Raw genomic sequence first — 22,297 nt, forward strand, 5'->3', positions numbered from 1 at the left:
TGACATATCATTTTGTGAACCCTTCGTTTTCATAAACCCTACCCCCACATTTTGTGCTTGGAGGTAAGGATTGGCAATCGTTTCTTAGTATAGGCCCTTTTATTTTGAAAATACACTGCTAGGACTGCGTTATTTGATTATTGTAGTTTGCTCCCATCTGTAGATTTAGGATTAGATGGGCGTTTATCACACTGAAGGATTTACCCCTAAGGAGGTCTCCAACAAAACAGGTTGCAGCTCAGGAAGAAGATAAAAGGTTAAGTGGGCGGGGCTTTCTGGAGTCATGGAGATCTACAGACTTCAATAATACAAGCTGTAGCCAGGTGCTTTTCTTTAATGGGTTTGTTTTGTTGCTGCTAGGAGACGCTTCCAGGTGGAGCGGAAGAAAATGTCCGTTACGAGTGGGCTTATTGACGGAGCTCCACTGTAACAGACGAAAAGGGAGAAAATGTTGCGCCGTTGCGCCAAAGCGTGTAGTTGGTTGAAAATATAAAAAGAAAGCGGCTGCTTCCCAGCCGCAATATCAGCTGTCTAGCAGAGGGTGAGATGCAAGCCGAGCGGAGACTGAAGAGGAGGGGTCTGGCGTTGTTACAAAGAAAACATATGCTGAGAGCCGCGTAACGAAGGTGACTGAAGCGGTGGGTCCTGTCAAAGTTAGACACATTGTGCTGACTCGACCAGCGCAGTTGTAGAAATTGACGTCTAGCTCCCGGGTGAAGGAAGCCGGAAGAGGAGGAGCCGGAGAGCATTATGAGAGAGTCTCCGCTGCCTTCGCTGCATCAAAGGTGAAATTGACATGCATTGGCACTGAAAGTGATACGTAGTTACCAATGCTGAATTGACTCGTATTTCACGGGCCCTCCCGCTTCAGTTTAGTCCCACAGGCTGTTTAAGAATCCTGTTGATTATACGTTTATGGGGAGAATTCCTACGTTGCATAAGAAACTGACAACAATCACTCTTTGCTCTCCTTTCAACGTATTATCTGCAAGGCAAGAACAATTTGAAGGGAGAATTCATCACACAGAAGGATTTAGGCTCTGAGAACAGGTGTAGAGTTTTGAAGAGGACGCGTAATAGGTGAAAGAAGTCTGGTTGAAACATAGATTCTACCTGATTGAGAGAACTTACAAAAGTTGTGACTTTCAACATTAGACATACAGATTTACAATTCATGAAGGAGGTGTTCTCCTGGGTTGCATTTTCCCTAATTATGAAACTGAAAAGAAGTCCTCTAGTACTTGGAAGAAGACCTCCTGCTTACGTATCCTTTTCAAGAGAGATATAGTTTTAAATAAAGTTGTGTTGAACAAGTTATTTGGCCTATGTGTGCTCTTTCCCACAAAGTGTGACACACACCCTTGTTGAAGTTCAATAAACACAGTTGAACTGTGGTCACTTACTGTTGATGCCATGCCTTCCTTAAAGAGCACATAGGGATGACAAGACAACTATTTTACTAGGCTTTGTCATTCATATTGTGTGAGAACGAGAAGTGCAAGGGGAAGGGGGGGGACTGCAGGGGAGAGGGGAGGGGAAAACAGGGCAGCAATGCTCTGAGTAGGTGCATCCAGGGCAGTGCAGCTCTGGGTAGTGCAAGGAGGACAAGCGACTGTAGGGGTTACAGTTACAGCCCCCAAGTGCGTGGTTGGCCCAGAGGCAGTGCAAGGGTGACTGATCAAGAAAGAGCTGGGTACCCAGTAAGACTGAGTGTAGCCAAGCAACCAGTCGGTACAGCAGATGGGTAGGTCAGCAGGGGAGGAGGCGAGTGAAAGCAGCAAAGAGGAATGTATTGAGCTCTTTCTGGAGCTTCAGTTGTTGCGGCTCAAGTTTGAGCAGAGAGACCGTTCCAGAAGGAGCCACCTGTAGAGGTGAGAGATCTACCCCCACTCTCTGCCTGGAGAAGCATCTAACCCTTGTTGGAGGTAGCTGGGTGAAGGGCTTAAGAAGGAAGGTATATTGGAAGGGAGCGTTGGATGTAGTGCAGGACCCAAGAAAGCTTTGTGGACAATGGTCTTGAACTTGATCTTTGCAGTCCCTGGGAGCCAGTGTAGAGACTTTAGGGCTGGAGAGATACGGTCTCTGGGCTTGAGGCCAAGGATAAGTGTTGCATGTAACCCTTCCAATGGCCTATTACAAAATGGAAGAAATTAGAAAAACAGATTTTTGTATTGGGAACTTGAAGTCCCATGATTCCCAAAGTACTGGGCTAAAGAGGAACAACCCTGGAAAGTGCAGCTTGTTAATGGGAATGACCACACTTGAGGGAGACTGGAAGGTTTAAAAAGCCCCCATCTGGTGCAAGCCATTAGTGAGAAGGAGCAGAACAGCAGTTGTAGCTGGAGTTGTTGTGAATGCTCCACAGTGCAACAGAAGCAGATACTGGAGGAGGAAGACTGCGCTGGGACCACTGTCGAGCAGTGAGTAGTAACCGGTCCCAAGAGGGTCTTTACCTCCCAGAAGCCTACATTGCAGAGGTTGCGCAGCGGGAGAAGGAAGCTTGACCCCTGCATACCTGTTTTGGAGAGACTACGCAGTGGGAAGCGACAGTTTGGAAATCTTCCCTTTTCCCACAGCTATCTCCGGTAGCAAGCAGGCACCGACGTGCCCCCAGAGCAAAGGAAGCTCAATGTGATAGTGGCGCGGGCGGCGGCCGACGAAACCAGCAGATTGATGGATCGTGAGAAGCCGCAGAAGCTTGTTGGGGAGAATTTTCATTCCTGTGGCTATTCCCTTGGAGGCCCCCAGGTCTTTTGCTGGACTCGGGGCTTTTTAATTTTTAATCTTGGGTGAGTGGGACCTTTTCCTCACTCACTCATGTGTTTTCCTGACTGATTTTCTATGTTCCTTACTGTTTTATGTAATCTGGTAAACTCCATAGGCATCTGCTTTTGCATTGCGACACACAGCGCCTTCTTTGCAGTGCCACTGAGAAGTCCATTGGACTTCTCTTAATAACTGCATTTTCTTTGAACTACTGTTACCCAGAATAGTAAGGTGAGCCCTGTGTTAGCTTTACTGTATGGGTCCAGCACACACCACCCTGTGTGGAATGTTGGGGTGGGGGTTTACATAGTAATTCCTTTAACCCATTCCCCATGTAACATTTTGTTACACTAACTCACTTGAATAGCTAATGGCAGTGGTTTGTATTTTATTACCTAGTGACATGTATCTGCAGGCTGATAACTCTGCTGCAGTGCTGCACCCACGGGTGACCATTTTCTCAAAATGGTCCCTGTCTTATTTTTTCGCCATTTCTTGTTAGTTTCTTCTGGGCTTTTACTCTGTTTGCACCAGGTTTGAGTACTTTGTGTATTTTGCCTTTGATGGAAAGGCAGGAAGTTAGGGAGGGTCCCGAAACATCCCTGTCCTTTGTCTCCAGGTGTGCCTGAATGAAACCAGTTCCAATTGGATGGCTGTCCTGAAGGACAAGCCACCCTGCTGTGATTGACAGCCTAGGCCTTTGAATGAATGGGAACTTGCATAAAAAGCGAGGTTTTTGGGACTAAGAGCAAAGTCTACCACTGGAGGACCACATCCGAAGCGGAAGATGAGAAAAGATACAAGCAGCACCCTCCTGGTCCGCGAAGTGCCCAGTGAAGCACTGCAGCTGTGCCTACCCCATTTTCGAATCGACAGGGAAGACCCGTAAAGGATGACTTCCTCCCTTAGGCTGGTGGTACCAACTAGCCTTGAGATGCACTATTTTGGCACAACCCCCGACTTGCCACTTTCCAAGGCTGCAGAAGCCCAATGTCTAGGGTACCTTGACCACCTGTGAGTGCATTGTCTTCTGAAGTCAGAATCCAGCCAGATCTTCGTGGACATCCAGATGACCCTAGAGAAGCAAGAAATCTGCATCTAGAATCCTCTCACCAGAGTCCAGGATCGAGGAAATCCTAACCAGAGCTTTTCGTTCTTCTTTGGCGATGAGAAAAAGGTGCCAAAATCACACAGACACTGAATCGACAGAAATCCATTGCTGCTGAGTCCCTCTCTCGAGTACTGCTGCGGAAGGTCGCCAGACGTCACCCCCCCCCTCCCTTTCGTCGCCACGGCCAAGGACCAGTAACTGTGGTCTACTGCATTGCATCATGAAGAGATCCAGCTGGAACAACTTCATTTCAAAGGTACTGTGGGTTTTGGGGTACATTATCCTTTTGCCATTTGTGGTGCTTCCTATTAGAAGTGCGATTTAATCCTACCCTCCTTCCGAACCTATTGGCTTTGGCAGTGCTTGTTACCTTACATGTTTTAAATCTTGAATACTTTAATGCTGGGATAATTGACTGCCTGCATCCCATTGGGAATATCAAACTGTTCTTATAACTTATCGCTCTGTTCTGATCTAACCCTAACCTTCCCTTCCTTGAAAACTCAATATTGCAAATGTGATACTGTGGAAATGATATACTGACCTCAAATGAAGTCCCCTCCAGGTGCTGGAACATGTATAACATACGAAAGAATTACTTGCCTGCTTTATGGTTCACTTTTTGAATTGAATACTACCTTGGGATTAATGTTACAGCTAATTACTGCTTTTTAAAGAATGCTTTAAATATCCTTGTGTATAAATACATGATTTATTATATAATTTTGTGTTTAATTGGATTCTTGTGTTTACTGATTTAATTGTACAGCTTAGTTTACCCCTCTTAAAATGAGTCTTGCTGCTCAGTCACACTACCAACTTGTGTAGTACGTGCCTAATATTAAAAGGTGTTACCAAGAGATGTCTTGTGTAGTTGGACTGCGCTATTTCTTACCTAACAAAGCGAAAGGACCAGTGAGCAGCAAGAGAAACGGATGTGCAAGCCTTACCCAGTGAGTTCTGCAAGTGATTGCAACACCGGAGCGCTCTGTGACTGTTCTCGTGCTTGGTGCATGTTTTTTCATATTGGAAAGCAATTGCGTATGTGTGAACCTAAGACAGAAGCCCATTTTGAATACTGGACTGGCAGAAAACAGGAAATATTATGTACGACAAAATGACTGACTTTAAGAATGCACGTTTATTTAAAACCCAGCAACAAGGTGGGGCAACACTTCTAGACCTTGATGCAAACAACCATTATCCAAGCCATGAGTTAGTAAAGGCAAGGCCATTTAAAACCAACATATAATGCCAGAAGGGGGCCAAAGAGTCCCAAAGGTTATAAAGTGTGTTGCCCATGTTTTAAGAAGCCCCCTTAATACAAGCTAGTATAAATCCACATTGCCACAGCCAAGGAAGAAGCAAAATAAGACCATATCATTTTTCACTCTTTGGTTAATAAAGAAGTAGGGAAACACAAGTGGCAAGAAGGCTGGCTTTCTGGTAAAGGCTGTTTAGAAAGAGATGACTGTAATTTAGAGGTTTTGGAAATCACAGAAGTGATTGAAGACCACCAATGTGTATATTGCCTTCCCCGAAGAATTGCTGAAAGCTTGATGTTGATAAATAAGCACTACCAAGTTGTTGTAAGATGCTCTTAACCACAGAGGCACTTGGTGTTTGTAGCATACTGTTCGGGCAGGGGAATATGCCCGATCAGCACATTTTGAAGTAGTAGGACAAGAATGGAAGTAAACCAGGTCAAAGATGATTAAGTGCTGTGAAATGGTGTTGATAAATTGGCCTGCTAAACTTTCGTTGCTGAAGCAAGAGCTGTATAAAACTGCTGCAGAAGTGTTCTATATCTTCAGAACTAATGTTGTTGCAGGAGCATCCTGACAAAGACAATTTTATGCTAATACTGATGAACTAAGGAAATAATCTTGGTTTATGCTAAGAAGATTGTTTTTAGTCTTATTATAGTCAAAGAGAGTACTTTTGTTGAACAATTCCCAAGTGTTGGAACTTTGTCAAGTTGGAGTCGCAAAACTATGTTGGAACTTTTGTTACAAACAAAACAGGATTTCACTATTTCTTTGGTACTGTGGAACAGAATCCTGTTTGAATCTGGTGAAGGGAAATTTGCCAGATTACAAGTAGAGACTGTTATCGTATTGTAAACTTAACTGTTATATTTTTGTTGCCTTTGAACTCCTATGCTTTTCCTTTTCGAGTTACTGTATGTATAAGTGTGGGGGGGGCGGAGACCTTTTGTTACTGTTTCTTTTATTTTAGGCACGGAAATCCTCGTCAAGGTAGGGATAGTGAGGCATTGATCCAACCTTTTGAGTTAATAAAATTGCATCTTTTGACAACCCTTCATAAAGTTGTCCTTACTTTTGACACCTCACAACAAGATGCATACCCCATTTAAGTGGAAACTTAGTAGTGTAAATCGGGTGAAGGGAACCCACCTGAAGTTGGTGAATCCTTTAAATTGAGATGTTCAAATGTCCTGCCAGGAGAATATACCAGGCTATGTGGTTGGGAGTCTGGGAACTGCACCCAATTGCAAATAAACTTTAAGTCAAGAATTGGAAAGACACCTTTGGTGTGTGAATTCCAGGGGGCGGGGCGCCATACCCACGGGACTGGAAAATTAAATTTTCTGGGGGCAAAATAACTGTATTGGTGAAATTGTGAAAATCAAGGAGAGAAAGATAACCCCCTTGAGTGTGTGTGAAATCCAGGGGAAGGAAATTATTCCCCATGCATTGAACGCTGCATATTGTGGAAAAGCAAAGTCAAACCCCTGGAGGAGAATACACCAGGTGAATTGATTGCATGTTTGAAACCTGCACCCAAACATATAATAGACTGAAAGTAAATAACTTTGAATGTGGGAAAGCCAGGAGAAAGAGGAATCATACGCCCTAGATCGGGAAATGGGAAACTGTGGCAAAGAAACCAATGCAGGAATCGAATCTTTCAAACTATTGTTTTTGCAAATTATGAAGTGCCTGAAGAACTGAGTGGAAACACCCTCTGAGAATTGGAGTGTGAATTTAATCTGAGAAACTCTGGGCAAAGGGACCCCTCCTGAGGATTGTGGAACTTTGATTAGTTGTTTGTTTTTGCACCTTTTGGAAGTTTGTGTTGCAACTGCAGAAAAAGCCCCAAATGGCCAGTTGAGACTATATCCCTTTGCAATTTATTTTGAGTTTAGCATGTAAGGGTCAGGTTAGGCTTTTGGACACAGGACGGAGAACTCTTTACATTATGACACTGACGTCCTTTAGTTTCTTTGAGGCAGGGAAACCCCTCGTAGCATTATGGCGAGAGAGGTCTTTCTCCAACCCTCTTTTTTTTTCTTTAATAATAGAAGTCTACATCAACCATCACAATGACCCTCTGTCAGAGTCTTAACTGCTGATTCCTTACAGAGGGTAAAACAAAAATGTATTATTTTTAAAAATGTCTTTATACGTTTTACAGAAAACACAACCTTTATTAGGAACAAATGCATGCCACAATTCAAAAGTCATCATGCTAGCATCTGTGACAATAGTTCCTCCTTGCATGCCAACCTCCCTTTAGCTGTACAAATCATTTTGATTGCTTGCAGATAAAGTAGAGAAGGCTGTAAATGGAAATTGGATTAGCAAACGAGAAACTGCTTTTCTAATTAAAAAGAAATGGAGGATTTCTAAATTGTAGATCCTCCCGAATATACGTAAATTATTAGCAAGGCCTCCAGGATTCAGTGATGGAACTGTTAAATTTGCGAGATGCACATCTGAGACAGTTGGTGAAGTTCATTAAATTGTTTGTTCAAAATAGCACAGATGGAATTAAATTAGTTGAAGGGTTGGATTTGTATTTGAACATTCATCTATTAGTAGGTTTCGCTATTGTGTTTTTTATATGCTGTTGATTCTGCAATCTGGTTAAATGTTTATGTTGGAAGAATTGTTATACTGCAAATGAGAAGGCCATGGAACACCCAATTCTTTTGTATTTATGGTGTGCAGATGTGGCACCCACAAAACTATTTTAAGTTCCTAGATCCCTTTTTATCACTAACTCCATGGCATAGCCTAGCCCCCTGTGTTGTAAATCTATATGTGGAAATGTTAACGTATGTGCGTGATCTATTTAATAGCTACATTAAACTTTAAAAGTGCCATATACATGATGTCATGATCTGGGTAGGCTCCAAATGGTATCACATGGTTTTACTGACAACAAACACTTCAAAGTAATTTACTTTGATGCTATTAGTTTGAAATACTTCGAAATGATGTGTATTTCTTTGGGCTAAGAGGTATAAAGGGGGTGGGGAGGTGTTTGGGGTGAGGGTGGGAGCGGAGGGGAAGGTGGGGGGGACTGGGAGGAGGGGGTGCGGGGAATGGTCTCAGTTGGTGAAATTACATGGAACCTGCCAAATATGACCTAGCAGGGTTTCTGACTCGAGACAAAATGTCTTCTGTGAGCAATTTTGAGCCAGATTTCCTGGCCAATCGTATTTGTGTTTATTATACATAGAACACATTGTGTCAAGCCTGATCATAAACCTACTGGTAATAATTCACTTGCATTATACAGTAATCTTCATCCTAAACAAATGCGGGATAATGTTCTCTTTAGTCAGTTTTTGTGTATTAAAAAAAACAGTTTTATGAAAAAGACTAACATAGCCATAAAGTTAAAATGCTGTTAGTTCTGTATATTTATCAAATTCGATTAAAAAGGTGAATTTGGAGAGCTGCAAGATTTTGAAACAAGGCAAATAACTGTGGTGAAGCATAAGGACACTGACGATTAGGTCATTTTGAAGGAGTTTTATCAAAATAAAGAACCAAAAAGCCTAACTTACCCTATCGCTATGAGGTAAGCTCCCAACCTAGTAAACCAAAAACTAAAGTCCACAATAAAGTTCTTGAGTCTGTATCCTATCCAATTAACTGGCACTACCACTTACATCTTCCTAAAAGGGAAATGGGAGGCTTTGTACAATAGCCTCAGTAGAGCATCTGCCTGGTCCAATTTATACTTGATGTGTTCATGGATTTCAAATTTCTTTTTGCCACAACAGGATATTCTTCCCAGTCTTTTTTTTTTTATCAAGGTATGGGTTTCACTCTTGTAAATAAAAAAATCTCTTGTGAACATTTCCATTCCTCCAGGATTTTTTGTAAACAAACAAACACTTCCTCCTTTAGGGCGTTAAGTCCCGTTATCTTCATACAGGTTATTTTATTTCACCCAACTTGTTTCACATAGGGTGGCTGTCCACCATGTTCTGTCAGAGTTCTGTACCTTCTGTTGCTTTTACAACCTTTATTCAAAGTATTTGTAGATCTTCCTTCGTCCCCCTTTCATGGGGTATTTGCCCTTTCTGGTTTCTCAGGCTCCCGTAACCTTGATTTCTTTCCCAGCCGTTAATCACAATGTTCGTACCTCGTTTATGATATTCTCTCCATTGAGGGGGGATTTCAGGCTCCCGGGACCTCGTTGGCTTTCCCAGCTGCTACTTGACTCTGTGGCTACGGTCCAACGTGTGCGAAGCTTGGGGACTCTGGTTCCCTCCTACAATCTATTTATGTCATTCATCACCGGCCCACCGCCGTTCGTTCTTGGCCACCAGATGAGACTTGGGCACTACCATCTCTGCACCTTTGCAGACCTCTGCTCCTCAGTTAGATAGAAAGCCGACCCTTGTGGCCCCTGCAGGAGATCAGTGATGTGAAGGCTCGCCTCTGCGTGGTTCTCTTTTTATTTTTTTGGGAGTTTCCTATCATACATGTCACAGGAATAACCAGAAAAGTGTTCTTTGCTGACCGTGGTGTTCAGGCCGTGTTAAGCATTGCCTGTAGCCAGTTCATGTAAAGACGGTTCTTTGTAGAATATAGGCGTTGCAGAAAATAAGTATTTTCCACACCCATATATACAGACAAGGTGGACTGGACTGAGATTCCTTGTCCCCAAGTGGGGAGTCGCTCCCAGTGAGGTGCCACCTGCCCAGACCTGTAGTGAGGGTCTTGCAAAGCGAGCTCACCATCCTAGCCTCAAAGGGGGTGGCTTCCCTATGGGGAGAAGGGACGATTTGTCCAGTTTCATCACCTACGCCTCCATTAAATTAGAGGCTCCACCTTGATTCAGAAGTGTAAAATTACTTTAATAAATCCAATTTGGCTTGTTCTTTCTTCTTTTGATGTTCGTCCGTGAAACAAACTAGCTGTACATCTAAAAACCAGCTTCTCACTTCGACATTAGAATCTTTTCTCAGACTCATCCAGGTTACGAGAGAGTGGTCAGTCACAAGTCGGAATCTTCTTCTGGTAAGATAATACTGTAAGTTTAGGATTGCCCATTTGATGGCTAGGGCTTCAAGTTCTACTGTCGCATACACCTGGGGAACAATTTCTGTCTTGAGTATAGAATGGGATGTTCCAAGCCATCATGGTTTTGGGACCGCATGGCTCATATTCCGACCTTAGACACATCTGTCTGCAGACATAATTTTCTAGTGAAATCAGGCATTTTTAGGACAGGGTTTTGGCACAGGATTTGTTTGAGGCCTTCAAAACTTAATGATTATCTTCCCAGACAAGCTTTTGTGGCTGGGAGTTCTTGAGTTTGTCAGTAAGGGTGGGTGGCTACAGTGAGATTTTGCATGAACCTTCTGTAGTAGCTGGCCAACCGAAGGAAAGTACATACTTATTTTGCTTTTTGGTACAGGTGTTGTTTGTGCCGCTTTGACCGATTCTATTTGGGGTTGGATCAGTCGGTTTCCCACAAAATAACTGATACTTTACAGCTGACTGGGCCTGGTGACATTTCTCTGGGTTGGCTGTGAAACCTGCTCTCTGGAGGGCTCTTGGAATCACATAATGATGATGAATGTGTCCAGGTCAGGTTTTACAATGGATAATGAGGTCATCTAAATGAGCTCCGGAGAAGCTAGAATAGGGTCTTACAATTTGTCCATTATTCATTGGAACGTGGCAGGAGCAGCAGTGCAACCCAAAAGGCATTACCTTTTAAATTAAGAGCCCTTCATGGGTGGAAAAAAGTCCCCCCTCCTCTCCTATCGGTGGGATTCAGGGGCACCTGCCAATAATCTTTGGGTAGGTCCAGCATGGAGATGTATTTAAAGGCCCCAAGCTTCTCAATGAGCGTGTCAATTTTGGGCCTATGTTAATTGTTAAAGGTGGAGATGGAATTTCGTTCTCTAAAGTCTATACAAAATCTCCAAGACTTGTCCACTATGTTGTTTGGTATTTATATAGTGCTCTATATATCATTGGTATGACCTCAAAGCACTGGTAGGTTGAACTCCCTCGCACCGTAGTCCAGGTCAGTCGAGAGAGTAGGGTGTAATATGGTGCTTGGGTGCACTGATTATGTGCGCAGCTGATGCGTTCGCCTGATGGTAGCTGCACCCTAGCATTAGGTGTGGAGGTATTTGACATCGGTTGTAGGTGTGCAGTCTGGAATGGAGGTCACAAAGAATGAGTTTTGGCTGCGTTAGGCCTGTGTAGGACGCTTATGTGTGCACCTAGGCCCGAATCGTGTGGGTATAGCTGCGTTTTATCAGAGTTTTGAGGTGTTCATGGAGTATTGTTCGTATGTGAGCACCTAGGCCGAACTGATAGAGGGTTGTAGCTGCGCTATAATTGTGTATTGCATTGTGTAGAGTAGAGAGTGAGCATAGTGAGAGGAGAGGTGAGTGTCTGGGCAGAGTTCTGATCTAATGAGCTCTGTACTCCGGATTTCATGTGCGCATTTGTGATTGCTGTTTTCAGAGAAAACGTATTAGTGACTTAATAGGCATTTTCGGCTGTGTCGTTGCTCCTCATCTCATTGAATATTTGTCATCGGGTTGCAGGTCTCAGTTGCCTTAGATGGTCTTGGTAGGATTTATGGAAAGAGCCAAGTTTTTAGAGCTTTGCGGAAGGTCATGTAGTCTTGGGTGTGTCCCATATGGGGGGAGGGGTGAGGGTGTTGGAGTGAGTGCCACAGAGTTGGGGTTATGGTTGAGAACATGGCTACTAGAATAAGGGAGACAACCAAGGCGACTCGGAGGGCTCAATGATATTTGTCTTGAGCATCTCCTGGAGTTCAGTCTCATTTATTGTCCTCCTTGCCTCTGGGATTCTGTAAGGCTTTAGATTTACAGTTTGCTGGGGTCGGGATATAATTAAATAAATTCTGCACCCTCAGGTTGTTCTGAAAAAGACCTCTGGAAATGGATCTAGAAGGACATGGAGGTCCGCCTGTTGGGAGACTAGTCGATGGTTGGGGAGAAGTTGTTGGTTGAGCTGGGGGGGCAGGGGGGCTGTAAGGAGGGTGGCCATGGTTACTGTAGTCTCCTCCATGGGATCGACTGTCCACTGACCATGGCTTTCCGACTCTGTTCAGCATTGCCTGCAGTCAATGCATTTAAAGAAGGATCTTTGGAATATAGTTGTTGCCTGAGATATTAGTCTTTTCCACACCCATATATGCAGATGAGGTGGATTGGACTGGAAGTTCTGCTCTGGAATGGGAGCACTTTTCCCCCCAAGAGGGGAGTCTCTCCCAGTGAGTAGGTCCCACTTGCCCAGACCTGTAGGGGTCTTGCAAAGCAGTCTCACCTACCCAGCCTCAAGGGGGGGGGGCTTCCCTCTGGGGCGAAGGGACGAATTGTCCGGATTTGTCACACAACCCTAAGACCCTGCTTGTTTTACTTCTAAACAAAGTCAAAATTTGACGGTTACAGTTCTGTAAGCCTGAAGGAACCAAGGTTTCGTCTCTAGTATATATGCAAGTTATTTTGTAAAATAATAGTGCAAGTCCAGTGTTGAGAATGCATGTATGTTGCAAGGAAGAATAAATTGATTTTCACTAAATGTAATTGCAGTATTGTGGTGTATGCCAATTTGGTATCCTTGTAAGAAATGGTGTATATAGGAAAGACAGAAAGTATAGTTGGAGGAAAGATCACGGAGCATAAAAAGTGCATAAAGAATAAAACACTGAATGCACCATTAGTATATCATTTTGTAGATGGAGAACATACATATGACAGGTTCACATGAACAGAGCTATATCGTTTACAGAAGGGTACAGATTTGGAAGCTTAAGAAAAGAACACGTTTTCTGATTCAGTGATATAAAAGTCCTGAACGAGTGTATTGAGTGGCATGGAATCAGATGAGCATAACAACGTGTTCTTTGATGAGTTGTATTTATTGGACATCTGGAACAATCTTTTTGGCAAAGATTACAACTTTTTTTTGTTTTATTTTTTTGGAAACCAGCATTACATGTTGCAAAACCTGAATATTTAAACGAGCAAGGTGTAATTTGCATTACCATTAAGGAAAAACAAACTAGATTATGATGAATAGGAAAGGCAATAGAGATGTCTTGCATAAAGAACCAAACCTTATAAGGAGCATGTGCTTTGCGTTCATTGCGTCTGAGTGACCGGCAATCAGACACCCAAGTAGAAAAGTAGCACATTGAAAATTGACAATACAAGATGTTGACATAAAAATCGCAAATCAAACACCCGTAGCGGTAAAGAAATTGCTGGCTTTGAACATCTAGGAATGATGGGTTATCTGGCAGTGCTGTCGCTAAAGAGGGGGCCTGCAGGGAGGGAGGGAGGGAGGGAGGGAGAGAGAGAGAGAGAGAGAGAGAGAGAGGGAGGGAGGGAGGGAGGGAGGGATGGATGGAAGGTTTGGGGTGCGGTGATACACTTGCTGCTCCCACATTAGCATTGCCAGGTTGCTGCTTATAGAATTGAATCGTGCCAGGATTTGGCAGGACCCATGGCTAATGAGGGTAAACAGCTGTTGTAGCACATGTGAGGCGGCCATTGCTGTAGAGAAGCCACTTCTGCGGTGGATGTGCTTAGTGTCCAGGGGTGGGGATCACAGTGCCCCTATCTGCACGGGTTGCACTGCAGTAGCCAGAGACGGTGTTTCTTAGTTTCATGGCCGATCCAAGGTGGAAACAGCATATTTCCACTCCATGAGGCACTGGCAGCCGCAGATTTTGAAACTGAAAATGGCTCCACTCGCGAATCCCCTTGGAAAACCCATCTCCATAGGCTGCGCTTGTGGTTTCCATTGATGCTCACTGCATCTGTGTACACACACACACACACACACACACGTACACACACCCCCCCCCCCCCCCCATGTAGCCTGCCTCCTTACACACTGGGTTCCTCTACTCATTGGATTCAATGGCAGGGAGATTTTCTACTTCTATGGGATGAAGAGCGTGCATCATTACATTTGACTCAAAAGTTTCTTTTCGCACCCATGTATATACTATTTACAAACCTTTAGAATGTTAGAAGTTGTATAAAGTTGACCCATGTTTCCTACCTGATCGATGGGACATAGTGAAATTGGTGTTATTACCCTTCCTTATTCCAGAAGCAATGTTTTAAAGCATACTTTTTCTGAGAAGCTCAGAGGCTGCACAGAACATTAAGTTCTAGGGAAGCGCAGCTAATGAGGGCTGCCATATTGCATTAAAAAGGAGTAAGTATCCCAAGGGCAATATTGTAGTCCTATGGGTATTACTTTTCGTACAAGCCTCTATGCGGTTTTGTTATGGGATTAACCCTTAACAGGCCGACTTTTTTTTTCTTTTTATTTAATTTTACCTTCAATGCAATTTTCATTTAAACAAACCATTCTAATTGAAACCGATCTTTCTTTGTAGCAAGCTATTACCTTGTTCTTCATTTTCATATCCAAATTACTCCTAGTTTGAAACCTGTTTTGAAATGGTGAATAGTGAAAAGGCTTTATTTAATTAGGTTGACCCACTTAATAAAAGGCGCTGTTAGCTAAAATGTGCCCTATAGTTGCCTTTCTCAGTTAGTCAATGGTGGGTCTAATTGGTAGCTCTTTTCTAGAAGATGGCTGTCTGATTTGAAACCAAGGGCAGTATGTAACTGTCCACATCAGCCCTACAGGTGAGTGTACACGCCACATTTACCGCCTAAAATTAAAAAAATACTGCCCAAAAAATAGAAAACGAACAAATGGGAGCTGCTCTTCTACCCACACAGGTCTGAAGTATATGTTCATAACATCTGTATAAGTAGACTTGTGCCACAGGAAGGAGCGCTTATATTATTCCTACCTCCTCTTTAGTGGAACATAAAACAATTCACCTTTTTAATGTTTATGAATTTCCTAGTCACAAAGTGTGGGTTACAAAAAGATGTCCGATTTACATTTAAAATCTATTTGGACAAGCCCGCAAAATAGTTTACATCCAGCCACTGCTGTTATTTTAGGTGATGCAGTAACTTTAAAGGACTGAAAGAATATGATTTAAATTGGAATAGATGCGTTTGAATTAAGGAGGGGTGGGTGGCCTTCTGGTTAATTGTTTAGATCCTGTTTCCTCTTAATCGCCTTCTATACCATATTCGGCTTGGCTGCTCACTTGGTGAACATTCTTATTAGCTCCTTCACTGGTTCGCAGTTTCCAGTACTGCAGTCGTTTTGGGGTTGGGCACGTGGACAAGCTGGAAAGTGCCGGCCCCTTTGATGTCATTGTGTCTAACTCACAGATGGCTGTAATTCTGGGCACAGACATTTTTGGTGAATGTGTCTGTGCACATGGGGCAACATGCCATCTGCCCAACCGGAGAACCATAATGCAGTGGATCAATCAAAAACCTTTTCTGAGTAAGCAAAAGGCTATTTTTATTTTGGGTGCAATAGCTGTGTTAAAAAAACGACATTCAAAACTGCCACATACACATCGGCCCTTGCAAATTCTTAAAAATCCCACTAGACCTGCAGCCCTCTTCTTTATGCCTCCGAAGTGATTATCGGATACGAAGGCTTGAAACTCATTACTCCATCTTCTCGTGTTGAGCATGTAGTCGTTGGTTAGAATGCTTCATGGTCTGTGTGGACTTGTCACAGTAGGGCTGGTTTTACAGGGTCTTTGCCACGATGGGCCGCGGGTAGCGGTCGAAAGGGTCTGCAGTGGTGGCAGTGAGTCTTCTGATCAGAGGGTTTGGGTTCTGATCCAGTCCTTAGCAGAAGTTCTTACTCTGCTTCTCTAGATGTTCGTCTAGCATCTCGACTAGACCTGCAGGGCGAGTTCATTAGTTTTCATACTCGACCAAAGAGAAATGCACTTGCCCCAAGTTGACTGGTAACAAAATATTTACCAGTGCTTTTTGTAAAATGTTGCATTTCGCCATAAGCACACTTCATATTTGGTGCAGTGCTGTCAAGCATACACAGTGAAACTTATATTTGCCATTTATTTGAAACAGTGTGATTGCAGTAAGTTTCTAACATCCCCATACTCGCCAGCAAGGTCAAGTATCATGCAAATGGTACTCGCCCTTCATAAAAACTACTCGCCGATGTTAGTGGGCTAGTAGATTTTGCAAGCCCTGTGTGTTCATGTCATTGACCGGCATGGGCACTGCACTTCAGAGTAAAAATAATATCATCAAACCTTACTCCACAAACGTAGACTTTGACCTCTGTGTCGATGTTGGCATGTTTTCTGTTTATCTGGCTTAGTCAACTGATTTTATGAATTCATGTGCAGTGACCAGGGTGGGAGAAAGGGTTGCTGTTTTTCTGCGATTGTTAGTCCGTGCCTTTTTGTTAAATCATTTGTGATAAATGTCGCAATTCACATTATAAATTGTGTAATCCATGTGAGAAAATGTATAAGTAACTTAAACTGTTTAGCTGAGTGTTTAGATGTGATCAATTTTTTCACAACTAAAATATAATGAAAAATGTCCATTTATGGAGAAAATTGAAATGTAAAAATATTGCATCCTTTAGACATATTAATCTTTAATCCCTAACCTTATTGCAGAGTATGCACAGCTTTTTGCTGCCCTGATTGCCCGAACGGCTAAGGATATTGATGTTTTGATTGATTCACTGCCTAGTGAAGAATCGACAGCAGCTCTACAGGTATGTTTAACACGAGATAACATATACTTTAACTGTCATGCATATACCAAAGGGGATCGTGGATTGACTAAAATCTACATTCGGCTTTTAAATCTGCCTTTGTGTTTTCAATTTTTTTTATTAAGTGTTCGGGAGACTCCAGATTTGGTCCTCGATGTTCCCATAGACTCATGCTGCACTTCTCTTACAAAGCCCAAAGAGGAAGGAAATGCACCAGGGCTTGCTCACTCTTCCTTGTAGAGCGGGCATGGCGTTGTTTGTTCCCAACTGCACTTCAGAGTGGGACCTGAATGATTAGGGCATTATGCCTGAAATGTGACTTTATAAAATGAGAACTCCTGAATTAAGACTGTCAAAAGTGACAGTGTAATGTTGGCTTATTATTGCTTTTTCTAGAAATGTCAACTCCAATAAATCGACAAACTGTGTTTGACCTGCAGGCTCCCTCCTTTCCATCTCTTAAAGCTCATCCCTGCTTTTACCACACACGTTTGTCAGCCCAATGGATACCACAGTTTGTTGCATTTGTGGATTTCCAAAGTGCCTTTCATCAGGTGAACCGGAATGTACTCTGGCCCAAGCTTAGGAAACTGGGATGTCCTGATTGGGTCGTACATTTTCTGGTTGTTTTACATAGTGATAACAGGTCATGAGTGAGGTTGAACAACAAAGGTATGGTTACATCACCTATTCCCCTAAACAGGGGTGTCAAACAAGGGTGGGTAGTGGCTCCCCTATTGTTTAACCTGCTTTCTAGCCAACCTTATTTCCTGTCTGCTTGGCAAAGCAAATATTACCCCTAAAATAGGCAAACAACCTATGGTGGGTATGTTGTATGCGGACGCTCTGGTGCTGTTTGACTGCACTTTCACCGGAAGGACATGCTAAATGAACTTGCAGTTTATGCCCAACAACACGGTGACCATAATCTAGAGAAGACTAGCATTATGTTGGTATCCAGGAAAAAGGTCAATAGGACACGGATGTACACCATGCTTGGAACCATCGATTATGTTCGGTCTTACCCATATTTGGGACTAGAGACAAATGTCACTTCTGATTACAGTCATATAATTAATAACAAAAGCAGACGAGCTAAGCAACTGCCCTACAAGCCTGCCAGTTTGCTAAAAGCTGCGCCGGATACTCTACAACTGGTGTCTTTATGCTGTATAGGCAGTATGTTGTACCTGCAATACTCTACGGCCTTGAGGCCCTTGTCATGCAGGACTATTCTTGGCTGAATAAATTGGAGGGCTCCTTTTTGCTGCGCATTCCTGGGTTTGGGTCCCTCGTGTTCTAGAGAATATATACGCCTAGCATTAGGGCTAGTTTCGCTGAGTGGAATGTCGCTTTGTGCCAGAGGCTTGCTGTATTTAAAATCTAGATCTGGCGCTGCCTGTAAACTTCTGTCAGGCTTGGGCAAGAGCTATGACGGAGAAGCTCTATTCAGGGGTTTCAATTATAAGACCATGAACAAACCCTCTTTGTCGATGTCAACTGGATTCCAGATTTCAGCAAAGGTACACCTTACATTCATCTGAAAAAGTGCTTCGAGAGGCAATTTAGCAAGTGGGACTGTTGTAATAACAAAGTCCACCTTTCGAAGTTAAAGGGATAAGCGGTAGTGTCCTATGTGGTGCATAGTTATAGGAGGACCCCCAACCGACACCCCCCCCCCCCCCGGGTCCCTTATTTATTTTGCCCATATCCAGCAGTAAGGCAATTTCTACTGCAGCTACGGACAAATCAATTACCAGTACTGGCTGTTTGAGAACCACAGATGGGCTTAGCTGCTAAGGACCGTTTTTGACGCATCTGTGGGTTGCCGTATGAAGCCAAAACCGCCACACATGTGCTGACCGAGTGTCTGCAAATGGGCTCCATGTATGTGTAATCCTGGGAGCCTGGTTCACAGATATAAGGCAGTCCTGGAGGAATCCTTTTGGGACTAACAGAATTGCAGTATTGAGTGGTTGACTTAAAGTTTTGAACACATTTTACGAATGCTTTCATGGATTTTATCGATTTCGAGGATTAATTGCGTTCTATATTGCATTGTACTTACCTCATGAAATGTTTTTGCTTTTCTTTTGTGTAAAGTTCAAAATGAACTAATCACAATAAAAGATATTATGCATGTATTCCCCTTACAGACGGATCCCTTTTTTAACGGTTTCCTCCTTAGCCCCTGTTCTTCAAATTCTAACTTTTATTTTTTTCCTACCCAAACTGAAATGTCTATAGATCTACCAAACCGAAAACCACTTAAAATTACATTTTTTTCATGTAAAAGCATCTTTGAATTCAGTTTAAAGTTAAATCCTTTACATTTTTTTAATAACCCTTTAATTGAACAATTTTAACACCGTATGGAGGCTTCAGGCACACGTGTTTTGTGGAAAAAAGAATAGTGGCATTGTTTAGTTTGTCTCATTTTACAGTTCCGTACATCCATGGAGTTCATACATTGAAGGTGTAAGGGAGAAATCGAGGCTGGGCAAAAAATCAGAGGTCAAGGAAAATCTGGATTGGGAAAAAGATAAATGTGAGTGCCCGATATGAAGAGAAAGGTTGTGTGAACCATTTTGTGCCATAAGTATGCAAAGGTGGTGAAGTGTTTGTTTATTTGATATAGCGCGCAAAACCCAGAGGTAACAGGGCGCAACAGAGAGCAGAAGAGTACGTATACAGAAGAACTTGGTTACAGGGTAGGAAACAGTTGAATGGTGAGCAGAGCATTATATTATTTACAGGGTATGTTAATTAGGCATATATACAAATGTACATACAGTATTGTACATTTAGCAGGTCAGCTTATATACATATATACAGTGAGGAAGGCTAGGTGGAGGGGCATTGTTCAGTCATGGGGATCGTTGGAGCGTAATCAGGCGAGGGTGTTATGCCTAAAACTGTAATGGGGTTGGTCAGCTCTGATGTTGAGAGGGAGGGCATTCCAGTGCTGGGCTGCCATGACAGGGAAGCTGCTACCGCCTGTTTTATTCTGTCTGTATTTGGGTACCTGTAGGCAGTAAGCGTTGGTCATTCACGTGGGTCTGGTGGAGGTTCTGTTTACTATTCTGGTTGCCAGGTATGGAGGGCAACATTGTTTAAGCATTTGAAGGTGAGTGATGCCGTTTTGAGTGAGATGCGGTCGCAGATTTTGAGCCATTTGTGTTCTCTTCTTTTGTTGGATATGTGTTCCTTGTGTGGTAGGTTAAGGGCTGTCCTGAGGGCATTATTTTGCAGAGTTTGGAGCTTGTTGTGTTTGTTGGCTCCTAGATACATGGCATTGCAGTAGTCGAGCCTGGATAGCATTAAGGCTTTGGCGATGGTAATGCAGCTAGCTTGGGAGAGGAATGCTCTACTTGCTCTGATCAGCTTGCATGTGTAAGCGGTAGAGGATGCTAAAGAGTTCACTTTTTTTTTAGTGACATGGCTGAGTCAAGGTGAAAGCCTAGAGTTTTCACTGTTTTGGGGACTGTGATAGTGTTGCCGTCTATGTTGAAGGCCTTGTAGTCAGGACTGAGTTTTTTTAGGTTGATGTTGGATCCGAGGGCAGTATTTCGGTTTTCTCATCATTCAGGCATAGGCCGTGTGTGGCCATCCATGCCTGAATGATGAGGTAAACAAAATATACCAATGCCGTATCGGAGTCGAAGTTGCCCGAAAGGGGTATGAGAATCTGGGTGTCATCTGCCTAGTGTATGAGACACCCAGTTTGTCCAACTTGTCAAATAGGGGCTTGGTAAAGATATTGTAAAGGGTGGGGGAGATGCAGGATCCTTGGGGGACACCGCAGGTTATTTTGATGTGGTCTGCTGAAGCTAGTTAGAAGACTCTCATGGTACGATTGTCCAAAAATGATTGGATCCAGGCTATGGCCTCTTTTGAGAAGTGGGCAGCCGAGGCCAGGTGTTCGCACAAGACTGTGTGATCTACCAGGTCGAAGGCTGCCGACAGATCAAGGAGGAGAAGCATGGCGGTGTTTCCTTGGTCGTTAATCTCATTAATTTGGGTTTTGAGGTTGATTAAGGCGGTTTCTGTGCCGTGTTGCGGTCTGAATCCGGATTGGCGGGCACCTAAGAGTTTGTTGGTTTCTAGATATTGCTGGATTTGTAAGTATGCTACTCTGTCTATTATCTTTAGCGGGAATGGCACCGTGGTAATGGGCCTGTAGTTGGTGGGGATAGCGGGGTCTAGGGTTTGCTTCCTGAGGAGTGGCAGAACCCAGGATTGTTTGAGGTTGCTTGGTATGGTGTTGGAGGAGAAGGATGCGTTGATCAATTTGGTTATGAAGGGAGCGAAGTCCCTGGCTGCGTCCTTTAAGATCTGGGGTGGGCAGTTGTTGCCTTTGCAGTTGGAGGGTTTGAGAGAGGCGATGACCTTTTCTGTTTCTGGTATGGAGATTTTAGCGAATCTGAAGAGGTTTGGGCCTGGTGTGTTAGTTATTTTAGCAGGGATGCTAGGTGGTGAGTAGTCATTAATGGTTATGGAGTCTTTTTTTAGTGCAATTTTTGTTTGGAGAGTTTTGATTTTGTTGTTTAGGATGCTGGTGCACCATTGTTTGTCTTTGGTAATATTATCTGGAGGGGGTATGGGGGATTCCAGTTCTCTAAGGATTGCGAATAGTTCCCTGGTATTGGAGCTGGGGTTTTTGATTCTTTCATTGAAGAGGTTCTTTTTGGTAGGATTTCTTTTTTGTAGTTGTTGGAGTTGTTTAAGCTGTAGTTTGATCTCTTCTGTGGGGGTATTGCGCCATTGGGTTTCTAGTTTCCTTATTTGCATTCGTAGTTCTTTCAGAGGGGGGGGGGTAAACCATCTGTTGAGGTGGGCTTGTTTACTCTTTTGCAGTTTTAGAGGGGCAATAGCGTCTAGTCATGTCTTGTTGTAGCTTTCTACTAGGCACTCTGGGTGTAGGTTGTCGGGGAGAGCGTTAAGGGTTGGCAACAGTAGTGGTAGGAGGTTGTCAGGCGTTATGTTTTTCTTTGCTCTAGTGGGCAGTGGTGGTGCCATGATTTTTTTCCCATTGACTTCTTTGTGGAGTGAGAGAGTGAAGTCGATGAGGTGGTGGTCTGTCCAGTGTTGAGGGGTAGTTTTGGAGATGGTGGTATCGCAGTTCAGTGTGGCAATCCAGTCCAAGGTCCTACCTTTGCTGTGGGTGGGGGTGAGCACTTTTTGGATTAGGCCGTGTTCAGCAAGCATATTGGCTACGGTTTGTGCTGGTTTGTCATCAGGATCATTGAGACCAAGATTCAGATCGCCTAGTAATAGTATTTGGGAGGTTTCCTTAGTGTTAGCCAAAAGGCTGGATAAATCTGCCTCGAAAGAGCCAACGGGGCCGGGTGGCCTATAGATCAGATAGATGGTTAAGGTGCGACAGTTAGAAATTGGCAGTTTGGCTGTGAGGAGTTTGCAGGATTTGAGAGAAGTTTGGGTAGATAGTCTTAGCTCAAGGTCAGTCTTGGCTATGATGGCCAGACCGTCGCCTCTGTTGATG

General features: G+C 43.4%; 1 protein-coding gene across 1 annotated transcript in view; it reads left to right on the forward strand.

The window, feature by feature from the left end:
• The window catches only part of MED21 (mediator complex subunit 21), a 109,398-nt gene that overhangs the window by 65,305 nt on the left and 21,796 nt on the right, over positions 1-22,297 (forward strand). The window contains exon 3 of the mRNA XM_069628091.1: positions 16,694-16,794. Within this exon, the coding sequence (XP_069484192.1) occupies positions 16,694-16,794 (101 nt within the window). The remainder of the gene's footprint in view (positions 1-16,693; positions 16,795-22,297) is intronic.

This window comes from Ambystoma mexicanum, chromosome 12 (assembly GCF_040938575.1).
Source record: "Ambystoma mexicanum isolate Mex_15411 chromosome 12, UKY_AmexF1_1, whole genome shotgun sequence".
Lineage (NCBI taxonomy): Eukaryota > Metazoa > Chordata > Amphibia > Caudata > Ambystomatidae > Ambystoma > Ambystoma mexicanum.